This window comes from Harpegnathos saltator, unplaced genomic scaffold (genome assembly GCF_003227715.2).
Source record: "Harpegnathos saltator strain DR-91 unplaced genomic scaffold, Hsal_v8.6 scaffold38, whole genome shotgun sequence".
Classification (NCBI taxonomy): Eukaryota; Metazoa; Arthropoda; class Insecta; order Hymenoptera; family Formicidae; genus Harpegnathos; species Harpegnathos saltator.
In genome coordinates, this window is record NW_020230183.1 from 1,030,874 (window position 1) to 1,050,448 (window position 19,575).

The window sequence follows — 19,575 nt, forward strand, 5'->3', positions numbered from 1 at the left end:
TTTATTTACACAAACGCTACGCGTTTTTCTTATCATATATCCCAGTTTTTCAAATATGAACCGAGGTAGTCCAGTGTTTTATAATTCATCTTCTGAATTTATGTTTTTGGTCATCGCCGGTAAAACTTTGTTTCTGTATCGCTGACCTAAATTATCCATATACGAAATGTAATTGTGACAACGGTACTCGTCCAATGCCTGTGCGAAAATATATTTGGCGAATTACCTCTGACGATACACTTAGCAATACTAATTTCACCGAATTTATATGCACATGCAGCCCTACCATGTTCTCTGGCCACATTTTTCCGCTTGTTAAATCTTCCAGCAGAAATTCGTCGCAGAATTGCAAAAGCGATACGCAGTAGTACACCATGTAATCGGGCGGATATAAAATGCAAATTGCGATGAAATGAACTATCTCGCTCCACGAGAGAATTCCCCAGAAACATTGCGATATCATTCTGTTAAATATCATCCAGCAGTCGATGCCGCATATATCCTTATCGCGTTTAAGGCGAAACATTAAATTCTATTTTTAGATTTAAAATTATCTTCGTACAATAAAAATCGATCACCTTCAATCCGTACTTGATATTTGGAAGCTCGATATTGACCATGGCCTCTAAAACTTGCATGAAAGTAAATTGCGAGCTGGTGTTTTCGTTATTCCTCTCGTCCATAACACGACCCAACTTCGGCCAGAGAAGCATAGTCGATGGGAATTGAATCAATTGCGTGATGAAAGTCTTGCATCTGCAATCAATTACCGCTAATGATCGTATCATCTGGCGAAAGAGGTCAATGATGAGACTGAGTAGTTGAGGGTCGTTACTCTGAGTAATGACTAAATGAAAAACAAGTTTTCAACCTGAGACCCGATGCCGATGATGATACATGATTAGCTCGAGTTAATCGATGTCGATGGCAATGCAATAACCTTGCTCGATCAATTTTATCGTCTTGGTGATTATGTGGCGGATTACTACCGTGCCTTTCGATCACGAAGTGATAATATTGATTGAAACAAAGACACCGTCGAGCGACTGATTCGCCGACTGATCAGCTGAGGCTTAAACTCTCTTTCTCTCTGGCGGGAAATTAATTCGAATAATTATCAAAGTTTAACATACTTATCCAGATCTCCGTCGCAGATAATAAATACTGTCGCTAAGAGCCAGTCGAAGCCCTCGAACTTGCTCGGTTTGTTGTACTGTATGAACATGTAGGCGGAATGAATAAACTGCTTCAACTTCTGCTGGGTATCGTCATTGTTCTTCAAGATCTGCCGTTGCTCCGCGTAATTTAGAGCGACGTTGATCGCGTGCGCGTCTTCTGGGACCCAGTAGTCCGCGTCGTACGTTATATTCTCTTGCCACACAAACTGCTCCACCCACTCTGCGGTCGGGATGGCTTTGTGCATTTGGTTCAGTAAATTCGTTACCACAGAGTTCTAAGGTAAAGACCATTGCCCTGCGTATAGATTCGATCCATCGCTATTGGATAATATTTGCGCCATAATTGTAATTCGTTCAGTGAAATCACCTTCATTGGAGACCGCGACGCTTTGTGAGCTGCTCGAACTTGCGACACCCAACCGATGTCCAACAGCCCGGGTCTCTCTTCTTGCAGCATGTCGTTCAGTTCCGAATCGTATTCCATATAAGCATCTGCCGTGTCCTCGTATATCTTGGGTGGTGGGAATTCTGAGAACAGCTGATAATCCTCCAATGGCAATGTGTATTCCTTTTTCTTGGGAGTCATATAGTAGGATTTCACCAAGATATCATGCCGCAGCAAGCTGGAATCGTCGATTACATATTCCTTCGTGGATTCTGTCTTATAATTATCACCATCACCGTCGTCACAGTCTATCATAGACCGCTCGTAATCGACGTCCTCGTCAGCTTGTTCCTCGCGAGCTTCAATAATAATCGTGCTTTCCTTCTGAATATTTAACAAAGCTTCCTACAAATCGTACAGCTGTTATCGTGCGTAATTATAATTACATTTTTTCAATGCGCAGTGCATTTGTCGCGTTACCTGAAAGTTCAACGAGTTCACTAGGTAGACGAAGACATCCAAGTTCCAAATGACCGTGCTTAATGACAGCAGACCCAAATGGTGGTAACTCGAGTTCTCATTCACTGCGGTCTGCAGTAATTCCGACAGGTTCGAAGGATAATCCTTCTCCTCGTCGTTATCCGACTCGTCGTTCGTCATGAATGCCGCGAAACCTACCCCGCAGTACGAATCATTTACTCGGGAAAGACAAGTACAATAAAACGGTGCAAGAGTCGCTTGTGTGTTATTTACAATTTAAATTAAGGGAGAACAACGTGAGTATATGCAGAAACTTCTTGGTATTTTCTCGGTCCCAAGGATCATAGAAGTGCGCGGGATCCTCCGCGTTCGCGCAGGTTTGCGACAACAGAGTCGACAGGACGTGCGGCGCGAGATCTGCGAGCACAGTGCAGCCCAGATCGAAGTAACCGGCGGACGAGATGAAGCTGACTATATCGGTGGAACTCCAGGACGCTCTCAGCGGGACGATCAATCCGCGAATCAATTCCTCGAACACGAGTTTCTCGTTGACGAGCGCTTGCAAACCAAGCGGTATCGATACCATCTTCAGCAGAACCTTTTTGATGGCGCTGAAAGGTGATTTAAAAATTTATATTCAGTAATTTTGTATTACATATTACATATGTGTTACATATGTTTCATACAAATTCATTTTACCTAAAGATCAGATAAAAAACGTTTTGTATGAATTAATTGTTTATTAAATAATTAGAGGTCATTATCCTAGTTGAAACTTGCGTTGAAATTCGAGTCCTCGGTTACTACCTATCGAGCTGCTGAATCTTATTCTCATTCTCGACGCCGTGCTTGCTCATCTTCTTGTAGAAATTAGTGACGGCTGGATAAAACTGCGTCTCTATCTGTACCTGCGCGGCCTCGTACACGTCGTATACATCGAACAGTTTCTCCATCAGGCCGAACGAGCCGAGGATGCATTCCATATCCATTATGGAAAACGGTCGTTTTAGCAAATTCGTCACGTACAGCATGAAAATCGCGACCGGGCATTTCGACGGTGCGTCCTCATTGGACTTTGAAGAATGCTCCTTACAGTCGGTAGTCAAAAACGCAGGACCGTCCGCGGTATCCACCATGTGGGAGATCACGTCCAACGTGTGCGGCCATATTTTTATATCGTTCTCCGGGAGAGATACCAAGTGGCACAGCGCAGCGTGATAAAATTCCATGTTGTACAACACTTCCGACACGTTCAGTACGCTTTGCAGAGCGTGGCGACAAGTGTCGTACACCCCGCTCGGCGCCTCAGCTGCCAATTTGTTCAGCGAGTTGGACAGCTCGGTCGAGAAATCAGCGATCTCGAATGACGCCTTCAACGAACCGCCCGTCAGCAACGCTCTGCCCACCTCGTAGCTGCAGAGTTGCGACACGAGGACTAAGCAGTGCAGGTAGGTGACGGTCTCAATCGTATTTCCAGGAATACATAGTTCATTGCCTTCGTCCACGATGGAGGCGGTCAAGGAACAGGGTGTCGCCCGCAGGCCGTTGGACACGCACTCCACGACGTTCTGCAGGAACGTCGGTGACCTGGCCAAAGCGGCGACGAACGTCCTCCTGGTGGACAGACCGTGCAGCCATCTCTTGCTCCACTTGGCTCGCGGCTCCAACACCGAGATGATGTTGAGCATGTTTAAGGTCTTGGGCTGCAGCGTGTTGCCGAAGCTATGTGTACTGAGAAATATCACAAATTGCTCCACGATGTCCTCCGTGGTCTTGTCGATGTGTCGAACGCTCTTCAACAGCTCTTCCTGGTAACGGATTATCAGGTGCATTATGCAGAACAGTTTCTCGTGCAGGAAGAACTTGAAGTTGATTCCGGAGATGAGAGTCGGTAGGGTCTCGCGCACTTTTTGCGAATGGTACTGCGCATTGAAGGCGTTCAGTAGATTGCCGTAGATACTGTGTACATGCACGCAACTCAGCAACTTGGCGTGCACTTGCATGCTGGCCTCGAATATGGCTCTGCTATCGTCCGTGAGACCGTCCAACAATGTCTTCTGCAAAACGTCCCATTGAGAACTGTTGTTCACATTCGACAAATCGATCTTCAGCAAGATCTCATAGCCGGACAATCTCACGTGGACCGGCTTGTCGCGACTGATCTTGTCTATGACGTAGTTATATCGTTCTCCGTCCTCTCCCTGCGGAGAAGCGGCCCAGTCGTCCGTCGTCAAATCACTCGTGAACGAGAGCAACGACTGTGAACGCGACGCCGGGGACGACGGTTTCACAACTATGTACTGCTCGGTGATCGCCATTTTCATGGAATTCAGCAGATTGGCCATGTCCCTGGAATATGTGAGCTTGCGAGCGATCTCGCTACTATCTTGCTCCTGGTCTATAGCGTTTTGTATAGTTTTCCCGAACTCCTTCCTCAGACATTTCCTCAGCCACTTGCGCAGATCCGGCGGTACACCTTTTTCCATAATTATTAATTATTAATTAGATAGAAGATAATATTCTCTAAGAATAACTACAAGCAACGTGCTACGGCGGCACGTGGTAAAGCTTTCACAGTTTTGACACTTGTTACCATGGCAACGGGGAGGGATATTTTACAGCGCACGCAGGATATATAAAGTGTGGATTCTCGACGAATATGTCCTCGTAGGATAATCAAGTCACACACGTGTATCCGATAAATCCTTTTATCACAAAAATTGTACAGCCTGCTCTACAAATTTTATAGATCACAAGTAATATCAATTGTACTTCATCGTCTGAGTATTATGTACAATAATGTCATTATTAAGTGTGATCTTGATTAACGCGCAGGTACTATGATGTTCGGAGCCTTGGAACGTAAGGCGTTGATACCGCCTTGCAGAGAACAGACTCCCACGACACCGCATTTCACTAGGAAATCTGCGAACTGTCGGATGAACATGTCAGAAAAGATCTCTTCTTTGCGATTTCTGATCTCTCCTCGATACGAATACGTACCAACGCGTTATTTTGATCGTGCGGCCCGATGATCACGACGACACTGTTCTTGTTATCTGTCAGAGGTTTCGCGTGCGGTCCGAGCGTGTCGACGTGAGTCTGGGAGAGTTGTACACTCGTAAACGGGATATTAATACTGCTAAGAATAGCGCCTCTTTCGAACCTATTGAGAACAGAGAGATTTCATTAATTTAGAAATCAATTTTTATATCTTTATATTTTATAAAGTTTGTCGTTAGGTATTTAGGTACTGAATTATAGTTAAATTAGATATAATTTATAAATTATACTCAATTCATAAATAATTTCTAAATTAGTATAATTTATTAAGAATAGTTTCTTTTATATCTGTACAAATGTTTACGTCCGGATACTTACTGTATATTGCTACGCACGTCGACCACTATTACTTTGCTTGGCGAGTTGTTGTGGAGATTTAGGAAATCGTCCACGCTGATCCGCGGCATTTTCTCAGTTCCCGCCTCAGGCTCGGTCCAATTTGCATCCTGCGAATCGATTGGTACAGAAATGCATCAGATGTAACAAAACAAATTTTGTACCTTTGTCGTGTTATACTGGTGCTTTCTATATGTAATACTAGCTGGTGTGTTTTGATACATCATCATAGAATCTTTAACGCATAACTCTATATCGATCTCGGGCAAATCGGAGAACAGGAGGATACACTCGTTGAAACCCGACATCAACAGAGAGTCTCGCAGTTGCTTCAGTATCGCCAATCCAACTAAGAGAGGAAACGACGAGTTTCCTAGCAATAATTTATCCCACAGATGTAATATCTTATGCAGCGGAAACACATCTAAAATACGAATAGCTTCTCTCAGCGGTGATAAACATGACGTATGCTAAAAGTATTTACTAGCGAGACTCACGTGAAAACATCGTCAAAAACCACGGTATGGCGAATAGTTCTGGAACAAAGTTAATGGACTTCAGGTGATTGGCCAATTGAGGATCGTGGAACGCTATGATCTGAGAGAATTTTCCCAAATACTCCTGTATCACCGCCGAATTGTCTTTCAAGAAGAATTTGTGCAGATACTTCGGTATAAAGGCAGATAAACATCCGAATGCTCGAGCTGCAACGATATACACGATTAAGACATAATCGCATACTTGAATGAACGATCTTACCTTCGTTGTTAAAATTCAGATAAAGAAAGGGCGCCGTCAGCGAATCGAGTCCTTGCCAGTAAACGTAGTGAGGATTGTTCCTGACCCACGCTTTCAGTAATCGTTGCAGTCGTTCATGCCCGGCGCCGGATGATAGTAGCTCGCTGTATTGATGACACCTCGGTATATCCACCTCTATCTGACAAATCATTGGCGAGATGCATTTACCATGTCGAGCTATCGCGCTCCGCGCACACCGGTCATACCTGTCGATCGGTGTGTGTGGGCGTTTCCTTGTCAATCATGTCGTAACGCTTCTGTATGTCGCCAGTAATACCGAGCAAAGCCGCCCATACAGCACCCCGTACTGGTGGCGGTATATCTTTGTGAGCCTCCTCGATAATCGCATCTTGAGTGAGCGGATATACTTGTAAGAGTCTATCATACAAGACTAGCCGATAAAACTGATACTCTGTGTCGCGCTCCCGTATAATTAACGGCAACTGAGACGCGGCGTCCGTCAAATCTTCCTGTGCCTGAACTCGCATTCTACAATGTGAAATATTATAAAGAAAATGACTGTTTTCATGTGTACGTATGAATAATATCTTTGCAATCATTTCATATCTATATGATATAACAAAGTAACTTTACTCACTGATTTGTCAACCAAGGATAATTTGCTATGTACGGAATGTGAGCCAAACGTTGACGAAGAGTCTCTATAGGAACCTTTATGACCCTTACATCAAGCAAACTGGCGGTATCTCTCTGGCCAAACATTTGGCCCAGCAGTATGACCAAGCTAAAATATAAAAAAAATTTCAATCTATATGACCCCATTGAATATGGCTTGTTTCTACAATCGTTACATTCACAGAAATATATTTGTGAAACTTACTTGGGAATAGATAAAACAGGCGGACTCGATCTGACGAGACCCTGTTTCTTTAGATCTATCGTAATGTCCCCGCCAGCCAACTGCCACAGATAATATAATTCGTCCATTTTCCTAACTATTACATTTTTATAAAGATTCTCTTCCTTCTCTTGAGCATTTCTTGTTAAATGTTCAGCAAATAATGGCAATTCTAATAATTCTTCTGGAGTTTTACGTTTAGTAGGATGAATTTGTAGACATGAATCTACAAATTCTTTCAACTCCTGTGATAGCTTCTGCATGATACAAAGAGAGACACATAATATCAGGATACAAAAAAAATAATAACAAATATATAAATAAATTTATACCTCATAGGCGTGAAAACAATTGTTTTCTCTGGCAAGACGTTCGAATATGCTAGTGTCGCATAATATTAAGCTCATAACCTTTCTCAAGCATTGGGATAATTTTACACCAGGCCAAATAGATTGTCCCAACAACTGCTCCGCTATGATCAGCCCCAGAGACCAGGAATCAACTTTGACACCACTTGAATTAGGATTCAAAAATACTTCTGGTGCTGTATATTTTGGAGAACTGATAAGAAAACATTTCATATAATATTTTGTTAAGTAAATTCATTCAAATTATTAGAGAAAAGGAATACTTGAAGATACCCAATTGGGAAAGACACATTCTTTCCTCCATCTGTCATATAATATAGTCCAAAATTGTATAGTTGTACATCGCCATTGTTCTTAATCAAAATATTATCTGGACTCAGATGCCTGTGTACTAAATCAAGTTTGTTCATATGCTGTAATCCTAAGAGACATTGAAAGGATATCTTGACAATCTCTTCTGTACTGAAGTCTTGTTTAGTGTTTAATGGATCTCCACTATACTCTGCAACAACTACTATTCTCTCTAAAAATATATGTAGATTTGGATTATACAACGTATAAATGAATTTACTAATTTATGTTTGTGTGTTTGACAGTGACTTACCGTGCTTACTTCTAATTATATCGAGATAAGGAGAAAGATGCGGATGGTAAATGGTCTTCAAAAATTGTGATTTTCCATAAATTGTTATAGAATTTGGAGTGAGTGGTAGACCGTTGCTGCCGCATACTTCCACTGGGTGACTTTGCGCAAAAAAGGTCATACCTCCCAAGCATCGTTCCTCGTTTTCCAAAAGTGCCGGGCACATATTTAAGAAATTATTTATAAAATTCTCCAATTATACGTGCCGGTTCCACTGTTCTAAGTCAGAATTAGCATTATTTATAATTATTGCTGATCCATTTGCATATTTGACGAAGAGAGAAAGAAATCCGCCTACTTTGCCCATCATTTACAGCTGTCACTCAATCAATAAAATAACATGAAAGCTTAATTGTAATATATATCACACAGTACCGACACCAATGGATATTGTGATATCGGGTGCGGTCCATCAATCGCTATAAATGCTTCGAAGCGTTTTTATTTCTCTCTCTCTCTCTCTTTCTTCGTTTGCATCCGAGAAATAGAACGAGAAAGAGAAACGCTTCAAAGCATCTGTAGCGGTCGCCGGACCGCACTCATCATAGTATAGTAACAAAATTCGTTGTGTCATTATTGGTCTGTTCTTTGTAGCTGCACTGCTGAACTGGTGCAATAAGCTAGAGTGAGAAAACCTATATTTGTCTCACTTTAACTTATTGCACCAGTTCAACAGTGCAGCTACAAAGAACAGACCATGTATAGCTGCATGATGATAAGAGTTCGTTATCTTGATAAAAAAATATAAAATTTGCAATTTTAATATGTTTAAAAACTAGAGGCTTTAAGATGTAAAATGTTTCTTGAATCATCTCATTATCTTTATCTTTGCCGAAATTACAGACAATTGAATTTTATTTATGGTCTGTTCTTTGTAGCTGCACTGTTGAACTGGTGCAATAAGTTAAAATGAGACAAATATAGGTTTTCTCACTCTAGCTTATTGCACCAGTTCAGCAGTGCAGCTACAAAGAACAGACCATATATCTCCAGTAGTAAATATGGCTGACATGCCTTAAACTTTATCACTTGGAAGTAACTCGTAGTAATTTGTCGGGTGTTTTCATAAAAACAGTGGCGACTCGTAGCGGAAGTAATCGGAGTCACAGTAATTTGGGTATCTCTACATTTTGCTTTACTAAAGTAGTACAGCAGTCTAGAAGTTGGCTGCGCTGTTCTGCACCCGTGCAAACTGAATCCTGGAACCTGATCCTTTCATTGAACCGGACTGTACAGTTTAATGATTGGTCGAACTGACATTTTATTCATTAGACGTACGTATAATCGGACAATAGGTGAGAAATAAAAGATTTCTGATTGAATTATCAACTATTAGTATAGGAATTAATCAGATTTGTAAATATTGAGATAATAATTCGACCTTTACGAGAAGAAAATTAGATTATCGTTTCATGAGTCGATCATTGTCCATCTCTATCAAGGAACGTCAGTCAGGGGTCACGTCAAACGCACATACGTCAAAGCTTTAAAGTTATTTGAAAGAAGTCATGGATTCTCTCTGCTGCTGATGAATCTTGATCGTTTTTATTCCACCCGCTTTCGATGAATTCGCGTTAACGTAAGTACAGACTCTTGGCGCAACTTATATTTCTCAATTTACTCTTATTTATCGTGGTTACTCTTATTTATGTGTTCTGCTCCATTTCGAACCGACTTTCATACCTTATGAATACTAATCATTATTTTCTAATTCTTGTTTTTATCTTTAAGATTATAACTTGTTATATATATGTATACATTAAACAAAATTGCAGTAATTTTGTAAATTAAATAATTGATAGACAAAGATTTATGTATGTAAAAATATGGAAAATTTAAAAATATTATATTCATTTAAAAGCCATTTTATATAAAGAAGAATTTATACAATTATAATAAAAACAAGTACATGAATTTCTGATAAATTTGGAAAAAACAGAAACACTTACTAAAATTATTTGCACGATATCAAACAGATAACCTGTGAATTTGCAGCTATATACACTTTGTTACAGAATTTCATCAACAGAGTATTTTACCGGGACATTTATAATGTCTTCGGTCCAACGTGCATTTGCTCACAAATTGAGTAAGCAGCATGCTGCTGATGTGAGACGACAAATTGCTACTTCCACTTCCTATTCCCGTGATTTATCTAAGAGTGGCAGCAGTATATCAGGATTTTCTTCCACGGTGTGTAGATTGTTTAAAAGAAGAACTGAATACTTAATCTTGCTTCAAATTATCATTTGATGATTTTGCAGATGTCTTTGTGTGAAGTATTAGAGCCGCTTGATTATGAAGAATTCTTAGCACAACATCAATCAGTATTAGATCGTGATCCCTTGAAACCAATATTAGACTTTCCACCAGGGGATGTTGAAATGAGAGTTATAAAGAGGAAGATTCGGACAGAGGAGCCAATAGTTCCACATGAGTCATTGTAAGAAATATAATTGAGAGAAAGAAAATTGGTGATTTAAAATTGAAGATTTTTATATGTATCCTTATTTAATGATCTGCTTTTACAGAGATACTGTGTCTCCTTATGTAAAAAGATGCATTGAAAGCTTTACATCAGATTGGGTTGTAATAAATCGCAAATACAAGGGAAGAATTTCACCTATAGCCAGAGACAGATTGCTTCAGGATACACCTAGACAAGATTTTGAGGTATTTAAGACTGTTAGAAGAAAAAAGGATTTATCTTTGGTGAGGAAGCTTCTGAGGAAATTTATCTAAATCAGGTAGATCAAGAAGATGCAAATGGCTGCGGATCACCAAATGAAGAAGATGATTTGTCTAACTGCGGAGATACCCCAAGAGGATCATGGGCGAGTCTGGATTTGCGACATTCACAACATGATCCGCTTCTGCCGAGTCTATTGGATCGTGTTTGTTTGGAGACGATCGATCAGATGAACGAACAGAAGAGATTGGAAGATCGTCAGGTAGAAGCCGCGCAACATTATGAATTTTGTGAACTTTACTTTCAATCAAATAAAATCTCCTTCAGGAAGCTTTATTCCCACTTTATACTCCGCCGACTTCTCCGGACGACGAGTGGCAAGAGATCGGTGTTGCTCCCGAGCCTACAGAGCCATTTGCTCACAAGATTCTTGTGAAATGTCTGCAATTGAAGTTAGAACTAGAAGTGGAACCGATATTCGCGAGTCTCGCATTGTATGACGCCAAGGAAAAGAAAAAAGTATACTATCTGTCAATAAATCACAACTGCAACTTTGAGAATGCACAAAATGCCACAAATACAATTCGTTGTATCTCAGGTATCAGAAAATTTCTACGTCGATATGAATTCCGAAGGCTTGAAGAGAATGCTCGGAGGGCACATTGCTTATAGCGATGCCAGTACCTTAGCCAGAAGTTGTGTTCTGAGCATCAGTAAACCCAGCCCCGACTTATTTCTCGTTGTACGGTTGGAGAAAGTATTGCAGGGTGACATTTCGGAATGTGCTGAGCCATACTTGCGTGAGGATAAGAACAAGGATAAGGTAATTTCGTCAACAACACGTTCTGATCGATAACTTTTTTTTTTACAACAATTGCACTGTTTGCCCGTCCTGCAGGTAAGAGCTGCCGCTGCCGCTGCGTGCGAACGTTTAGGTCGTTACAGGATGCCTCTTGCATGGACTGCGATTCATTTGTCCGGAGTAATAGGAGGCGGCGGCGACGCGGACAGCACCGGCAGCGCTGGATCTTTGGATAGAAAATCGGGCGGTCTAGAACAATGGCGAAAGAAAGTGGAACCGCCGACGCGACGAGGTTCGCTAGAACGACGAAGTTCGGACAAAAGACGTAGTTGGTCTCCAGACGATTTCGCTAACTGTCTCGACAGTTTCAGGTTCGTACATACTACCTATATTTATTCAAGGAGATATTAAACAGTGGATATTATTTTAATACTCTTGCAGACCCATCACGTTGACTGTCTCGAGCTTCTTCAAGCAGGAAAGTGAACGACTCCGCGACGAAGATCTTTACAAGCTTCTGGTCGAACTGCGAAGACCTGGTTCCAATCTGAAACGACTGAAGTGCTTGCCGGGGATATTAAAGTTGGATCTCAGTCCTAGACCCGAAGAGCTGCCTAGATGTCTGGATCCCGACCTCAGAAGATTAGTTCCATATCCTGACGAGAAAAGCCGACCGGTCAAGGAAATACTCGAATTCCCGAGTGAAGTCGTTTCGCCAGATTTGACGTATCGCAATCTCTTGTATCTCTATCCGAAGGTGTGTACATCGAATGAGATGAACGACCGAATATTCTCTTCGGTCGATTAATATGTCCTTGCCGTTTTTCTGTCGTTTCTAGGAAGCGAATTTCAGCTCCAGAACTGGCTCAGCTCGTAACATCGCCGTCAGAATTCAGCTTATGGGAGGTGAACAAGAAGCAGATGCTCTCACTGCTATACTCGGCAGATCGTCATGTCCTGAGATGACGTACGAATACTTTACATCCGTGTCGTATCACAATAAAAATCCGAATTTCTACGACGAAGTGAAAATGAGACTTCCTGCGGATCTGAGCGCTAAGCATCACTTACTGTTCACCTTCTATCACATTAGCTGCCAAAAGAAAGCTGAACAACCTAATGTCGAAACAGCGGTTGCGTACACGGTAAATTCCAATCAAGAATTTAGAAAAATGATGTAGGGTAAGATAATCAAATTCACTCACTGGAAGACATAAAATTGACCTTCGCAGTGGCTACCGCTTCTGAGAGACGGGCATTTGCAATCGGGTGAATTCAGCCTGCCCGCTATGTTGGACCCGCCACCAGCGAACTATTCGTACATCGCTCCCGATGTTCTTCTGCCAGGTACTCGATGGGTGGATGCTCATCGAGGAGTCTTTACCGTTATTTTGGAACCAGTTTCCAGTGTTCATCCGCAAGACAAATATATCGATCGGTAAGATGCAAATTATCCATTATCTTTTAACGCAAATGTTTATCATGAAATACGCGATAACCAATACCAATTTTTCGTATAAACAGGTTTCTATCCTTATGTGGCTTTCTGGAAACCGGTCAGGTACCGCCTCGTATTGGCGAAGCCGGCATGGAATCAGAACTGAAATCAGCGTTACTCGAGTTGGCGCGTGCCTCGCATTCCGCTTTGGTGCGATCTCTTCCTCAGTTACTAGATCAACTGCTGTGTCTTCTTGTGCGACCACCGACATTGCCGTCCCAGTCATTAAATGTCGCTGCCATCATTTTTGAAGCCTTGGGCCTGCTGGTGCGAAATATCACCAACTTACCCGATGGTCAGTTGGACGCACACGGAAGACACGCGCTCTTAGCAACCTACATCGCATACCAGTGTTCCTTACCGAGCATGTCCCACGGCGCGGGCGTTGTGCGAGCGCAGAGCAACCCTGATTTGCCCCTGGAAGACTTGGAGATGGAAATTCATTCACGAGGACTGGACAGAACCGCATCGATGCGACAAGAATCTCCTTCAATCAACAGTCAACCCACCAGAAGGCTGTTGCACGAGGAGCTCGCGTTGCATTGGGTCGTATCCACAGGTCAGGCGCGTGAATTGGCGATAACGCATTCCTGGTTCTTCTTGGAGCTGATAATGCGCTCGATGGTCGTCACGCTGTCGGAACTGAACAGCTTGGAGGCACCGCGAAAGCTGAGATTCTCGCCGCAGTTCTGCGACGACATCACAACTCTTACGTCCGCGCTCATAACTGAGGTGACGACTCGTTGCGGCAAGGAGATTCGCGTCGCGTCCAATCTGATATCGAGCCTCGGCAATTTCTTGTCCGATTTGCTGTCCGTGATGGATAGGGGATTTGTGTTATCGCTCGTACGTGTCGCCTGCTGTTCGCTATCGGACGCATCGATGCACATTCCCGATTCTGCGGCGTTGTTCGCCCTGAAACTCGATCTCGTGAGGACGGTGTGCTCACATGAGCACTATGTGGCGCTGAATCTGCCGTTCGGCACAGGCTACACGTCAGGATCGGCCCCAGCATCACCCAGTCCTTCGACCGGCAGTTCAGGCAGTCTAATTTCCACCCTGGTGCCCGGAGATAGAGCGAGATTTTCGGAACTTAGCCAGGAATTCAGGCAGCAGCACTTCTTAGTCGGCATCGTTCTGTCCGACTTGGCGAACACTTTGGAAGTACCGAACCCGATGCTGCAGAACAAGGCCATCGGCACTGTACGGCATCTGATGAGCTGCCACGACGCCGACTCGCGATATTCGGATCCTGCGGCGAAAGCCAGAGTCGCCGCACTGTATCTGCCGTTGCTGAACATCTTGATGGATGCCTTGCCGCAGCTCTACCATTGGGATTCTAAGGACAAGAGTGTCTACCCGGATGAGTCTGGATCGATCACGCAGTCTGTAGCTTTGGCTATTGCTGGCGGAGCGTCGGCGGACACCGCGGGCAATCAGTGTCGAGTGTGCTTGAGCTCGGAAGCCACTAGACACCTCTTAATGTGTGCTTTGTGGGTACTCAAGGGCTTGGAGCGAACCGCATTAGCGCAGTGGTGCTCTGAGCTGAGTGCAAGACGTATCCTGAGCTTACTTCAAGTGCTGAATATTGCTACCGCAGCTTTCGAATATAAGGGTAAGAAAGCGTTGAAGAGGTTGCCGCCGCAAGCTGCGGCTACTAGTGACATCCGATCGCGACTGGAGGACGTGATCCTTGGTCAGGGAAGCGCTAGAAGTGAGATGATGTTGCGGAGGAAGGAAAGAGTGACCGGCGACAAGTTGAGATGGCGCAAGGACCAAATGCCGTATAGGTAAATCATACTTGCAATTAAAATTATTAATTTAATTTCCTTTTAAATAAAATTATTTAATCTTTGTCATTACAATCAGTATTAGTATCGATTTGACTTATTTTTCAATTTGATTTGTTTTATTATTATAATTAAAATCAAAACTATTTTAGTTACAATTAATACTATAATTCAGTGTGACTTGGTTCTTTAAGATCTTGCGAGCAGCCAGAGGGAAGAGCCGTCGAACAAGACGCTCACATAGAAGGAGCCTTGGCGGCTGAAGCCTCTCTCGTCGTATTAGACACCTTGGAATCTGTAGTTCAAGCCGATGGCGGCGGAGGTATATCTATGAATCCTGTTTGCGTTTTATTACAGCGAATCGAATAAGTTCTGACACGCTTACAATTATTTAGGTGCGGTTGTTGGAGCGGTGTTGAAAGTATTATTGAGGGCGCTAGCTAGAAACCAAAGTACGTCAGTGCTGCAGCACATGTTCAATACACAGCGTGCTCTGGTTTTCAAGTACCACAGCGCTTTATTTGACGAAGAGAGCGAGCGCTGCGGGGACTTATGCTTGACGTTGCTCACTCGATGTAGCTCACCGTTGAGCGCTGTCAGGAGCCACGCTGCTGCGAGTTTGTATTTACTGATGCGACAGAACTTTGAAATTGGAAACGTAAGTTCTCGCGAGATCTCGCTATCTCGACGATGTTATCTCGTTACGCGTGGCGTGGTGACAAGTTGTTTTAATATGATGTTTCTCTCTTATAGAACTTTGCACGTGTCAAGATGCAAGTTACGACGTCCTTGTCCGCTCTCGTTGGCAGAGGGAGAGCTCCTAGCGAGGGAGCGCTGCGCAGAGCGTTGAAAACGGTGTTGGTATACGCTGAAAGAGACACAGAGCTTGCGGACACAAGCTTTCCGGAACAAGTAAAGGATTTATTGTTTAATCTTCACATGATCCTCTCTGATACCGTTAAAATGAAGGAGTTCCAAGAAGATCCCGAGATGTTGTTGGATTTAATGTACAGGTAAGACTACGATATTTTATTTCTATTTAGGGATATATACTATAAATTATTCATTAAATTGATAAATATTAAATTAATTGAACATCAATTTTTATCTAGAATTGCTAAGGGTTATCAAGGTTCGCCAGATCTTCGGTTAACCTGGCTAGCAAACATGGCGCAGCAACATATGGAAAGGAAGAATCACACAGAAGCCGCGATGTGTTTGGTGCACAGTGCTGCTTTAGTCGCGGAATATCTACATTTGCTGGAACCCGGTGGCGGTGGACGGCCGGTAGGAGCCGTCGCTTTGAACGCTGTGACGCCGAACGCGTTGGAGGAGAGCGCAGTGGGCGACGATGTGCTGGCCAGAAGAGAAGAAGGACTCTGTTTAGGTCCTGATTTCTCTGAGAGTGGCTTGGCAGGACTGTTGGAGCATGCTGCTAGTTCCTTTCATGCAGCCGGAATGTACGAAGCCATTCCTGATGTCTACAGAGTGTTGCTGCCTATAGCCGAAGCCGCGCACGACTATAAGAAATTAGCTAACATTCATGGGTAAAACATTCAAATGATCATTATCTCAGGCGATGAGAGAGACAGAGTTTTATCGTAAGCCAATGTCAAATATCTCTGTGGACTTTTAGAAAACTTCACGAGGCGTATACACGCGTGGAACAATTGGCTGGTAAACGCGTTTTCGGGACGTACTTCAGAGTCGGTTTTTACGGTGCGAGATTCGGCGATCTTGCCGGCGAAGAATTTGTGTATAAAGAGCCGACTCTGACGAAGCTCCCGGAGATATTCTCGAGACTCGAGAATTTTTACGCCGAGAGATTCGGCGCGGAGAATATAGTTATAATAAAGGATTCAAATCCTGTGGATCCCAGTAAACTGGAGCCGGACAAGGCATACGTTCAGATCACTTACGTAGAGCCGTATTTCGAGGCGCACGAGCTCCGACATAGACCCACTGTTTTTCATCGCAATTTCAATATAAGTGAGTGCGTTCAGACAGACCGGCAGTGTCGAATCGTCGCGAGCGTGATTTCGTACATTTCTCTTTGTCACGATGTTTCTTTCAGAACGATTCGTTTACGCAACGCCTTTCACATCCGGTGGCAAAGCCCACGGTGAACTGCGCGAGCAGCACAAACGGAAGACTATATTGACGGTAGCGACGCATTTTCCGTATCTCAAAACCAGAATTCGAGTTGTAGCCCGGAAGCAGATAGTTCTCACTCCTATCGAAGTGGCGATCGAAGACATACAGAAGAAGACTGCTGAGGTATTTTAAGAATTTTGAACATTTTAAGAAAATCTTTTTATAAATCGCTATATTTTCTTTTAATTATTTTACAGGTTCATTATAAACGCGATACAATACTTATCTATGTATCTTAATGTTTATTTATGTATCTTAATTAGGTGGCTGCCGCGACAGTTCAGGAACCACCTGACGCAAAGATGCTTCAGATGGTGCTTCAAGGATGTATCGGCACCACTGTCAATCAAGGACCCGCCGAAGTGGCGGTCGTATTTCTGTCGGGTCTGCGTGAGCAGAACGTACAGCCAGATAGACTACAGCACAAGCTTCGTCTGTGTTTCAAGGATTTCCAGAAAAAGTGTCTTGACGCTCTGCGGCGTAACAAGAATCTAATCGGTCCAGATCAGCGGGATTATCAGCGAGAGCTGGAGAGAAATTACCAAAGATTGACCGAACGATTGGCACCTCTTATCGCCTGGAGGTAAGATATCTTGATTGGAAAAACAAGTGTTTCTTCGAGATCTCTAGTATTGAAGAAATCTTTCTTACTCTGCCATGTAGCGGTCCCTCCTTAATTAATCAGCAAGTTGTACCGGCAACGTCCCCGCGGTGGTAAAGAAGCGAGGCACTGCCATAGAAGCTTACCAAAGAGTATCGATTATTAACGTATAAGATTGTCACTTAGCACACAGGTAATTCTGCTTACAATCATGTTACGTGGGAAGTGCACGTACGTTGAATCCTTGTGTTTTTTTTTTTTTTAATGATTACATTCATTCCTAACTAGATTTAGATTTACATCTAACACAGACAGAAAATTGTTATATATTTAAATTATTTATATTTAAAAATTAATATTTTTTGTCTTAAAACAAGATGATCTTAATAAAAAAAATTATATTTATCATAGATTTCAGATATTAGTAGTTTGTAAAACAAGGATTTAACGTGATTTATTTATATGACTGACATTTTTATACTTATAAGTACTTAGATATTATGATAAGCTGCGACCGTCATATTGAGCGAATTTGTCCATGTTCAGAATTGATATTTTTTTAATAATTGATGATATATATATCTATATCACGCTCAGTACATGTCGTAGAAATCTTCATAAATTTTCTTCCAGTTTATACGTTTATTTATTAAATGCACTGTAGTGTAAAATACGTATAAGTAGTATTATAGCAGTATTTACATTTATATTAAATCTTATATATCTCTTATAGTAGATATTCACTTCATAGTAGATAAACACTTTCAAGTGTTATCCTTCGGCGAGGTTGGTTCTTCGTATACAATTCTTCATCCAATTGTCTCCATCTCTTTTCCTTCGATACTTACATATTATATATATATATATATATATATATTTAAATAACATATTCTCGCGTTCACAAATAAAGGTCAATTTGACATTATAATTATCTTGACATTTTATGAACTGATCATCGTGTACATGTGATTTTTCAGGAAACTAAGCCCTTAGATTTCAGGTTAAACGCACTGTTTTCAGAATCCTTTGTTTACGTTATGCTCGATACAGATAAAACGATGTGATCAGATCAAAAAATGTTAATCTAGTTGAAATAGATAGAAATACTCCGAAGTGTATAGTTGGAGATCCGTATAGCCTTATGTCGAAATAAGCTGGAAAGCGGTACATGTGAAACTGTCGTTGCATACTCATAGCACCTTGAGCCTTGATACCAGCGTGATACGCGCGCTTTTGTATTTCTACAGGTACTTGAAATATATACATGAGTTTTGTACGCAGCAGGCTTCGTTGTGTTTCGAAGGGCGAAAAAAAAAGAATGGGCGAATATATCTATCTTCATTCAACCGATAAATCCCTTACCACTCTATTCATCCGAGCACTCAACTCATTATTCTTCATTTCTTTACCGCTTTCTTCTATCTTATTATTTCGGAGCAGCCAGCTTTATCGCCACTTTTCACGATCCGATTTGCTGATTATGTCGAGGGTTGTACGCCCCTCGCGTTTACGTAGCTGGACCTTCCTATTTTTTACAAGCTAAAAAATCATTCAATTCACACAGGTCATTCTTTTTATATTTTTCGCGGAAATTTAAAGCGCCGTGACAGACATTATTGTGAGATTTGGCCAAATAGAAGCCGCAGCGGTAAAAGAATATATATATATATATATATATATATATATATATTTGTATAACTGTTCCCCAAGAAGTTCACTCGTGCTTCGGCGCATCGTCCGTCCTTCGTTCTCTCTCTTTTCTTACCCGCCTCTCACGCCTAACGCTACCGCTAGGGTTGCGCCGCCCTAACGGTTAATTTGAATTAAAATAAAATAAAATCGTATCCCACATTATCTTTATCGTTCCGAATAAGTATACAGGTCTGTATTATTTTCGTACACTCTGTCGAGATCCGAGTGAGTTTCAGCCC

The 19,575-nt window shown here is 42.2% G+C and overlaps 3 protein-coding genes across 5 annotated transcripts; 1 reads left to right on the plus strand and 2 right to left on the minus strand.

Moving 5' to 3' along the window:
* Position 1: 1 nt before the first annotated feature.
* LOC105186255 (protein broad-minded) lies at positions 2-4,675 on the minus strand. Of its 2 annotated transcripts, XM_019842836.2 has the most exons (8): positions 2,851-4,675; positions 2,317-2,654; positions 2,044-2,237; positions 1,546-1,968; positions 1,134-1,453; positions 579-756; positions 287-502; positions 2-198 (listed from the first exon to the last, which is right to left on the minus strand). In XM_019842836.2, the coding sequence occupies exons 1-8, from the start codon at positions 4,527-4,529 to the stop codon at positions 79-81; spliced, it is 3,468 nt and encodes a 1,155-aa protein (XP_019698395.1). In that variant the 5' UTR covers positions 4,530-4,675; the 3' UTR covers positions 2-78. The 2 variants fall into 2 exon arrangements, with proteins under 2 accessions (XP_019698395.1, XP_025156393.1); XM_025300608.1 differs by having other exon boundaries at positions 2-502.
* Positions 4,676-4,735: 60 nt separating this feature from the next.
* LOC105186229 (TBC domain-containing protein kinase-like protein) lies at positions 4,736-8,534 on the minus strand. 2 transcript variants are annotated; one of them, XM_025300609.1, is made up of 12 exons: positions 8,072-8,534; positions 7,741-7,990; positions 7,432-7,660; positions 7,082-7,356; positions 6,839-6,985; positions 6,447-6,729; positions 6,202-6,379; positions 5,940-6,146; positions 5,607-5,881; positions 5,425-5,552; positions 5,047-5,209; positions 4,736-4,975 (listed from the first exon to the last, which is right to left on the minus strand). In XM_025300609.1, exons 1-12 carry the CDS (start codon positions 8,274-8,276, stop codon positions 4,868-4,870), a joined length of 2,448 nt encoding a protein of 815 aa, XP_025156394.1. In that variant the 5' UTR covers positions 8,277-8,534; the 3' UTR covers positions 4,736-4,867. The 2 variants fall into 2 exon arrangements, with proteins under 2 accessions (XP_025156394.1, XP_019698396.1); XM_019842837.2 differs by having other exon boundaries at positions 5,607-5,866; positions 8,072-8,533.
* A 782-nt stretch (positions 8,535-9,316) lies between these two features.
* Zir (dedicator of cytokinesis) lies at positions 9,317-17,956 on the plus strand. Its single transcript, XM_011146283.3, has 21 exons — positions 9,317-9,405; positions 9,553-9,689; positions 10,126-10,303; positions 10,375-10,553; positions 10,642-10,783; positions 10,858-11,061; positions 11,127-11,318; positions 11,398-11,622; positions 11,698-11,972; positions 12,043-12,358; positions 12,441-12,746; positions 12,834-13,039; positions 13,126-14,889; positions 15,084-15,211; positions 15,285-15,547; positions 15,643-15,902; positions 16,002-16,436; positions 16,526-16,878; positions 16,964-17,166; positions 17,307-17,626; positions 17,707-17,956. Exons 3-21 carry the CDS (start codon positions 10,163-10,165, stop codon positions 17,759-17,761), a joined length of 5,967 nt encoding a protein of 1,988 aa, XP_011144585.1. The 5' UTR covers positions 9,317-9,405; positions 9,553-9,689; positions 10,126-10,162; the 3' UTR covers positions 17,762-17,956.
* Positions 17,957-19,575: the final 1,619 nt, after the last annotated feature.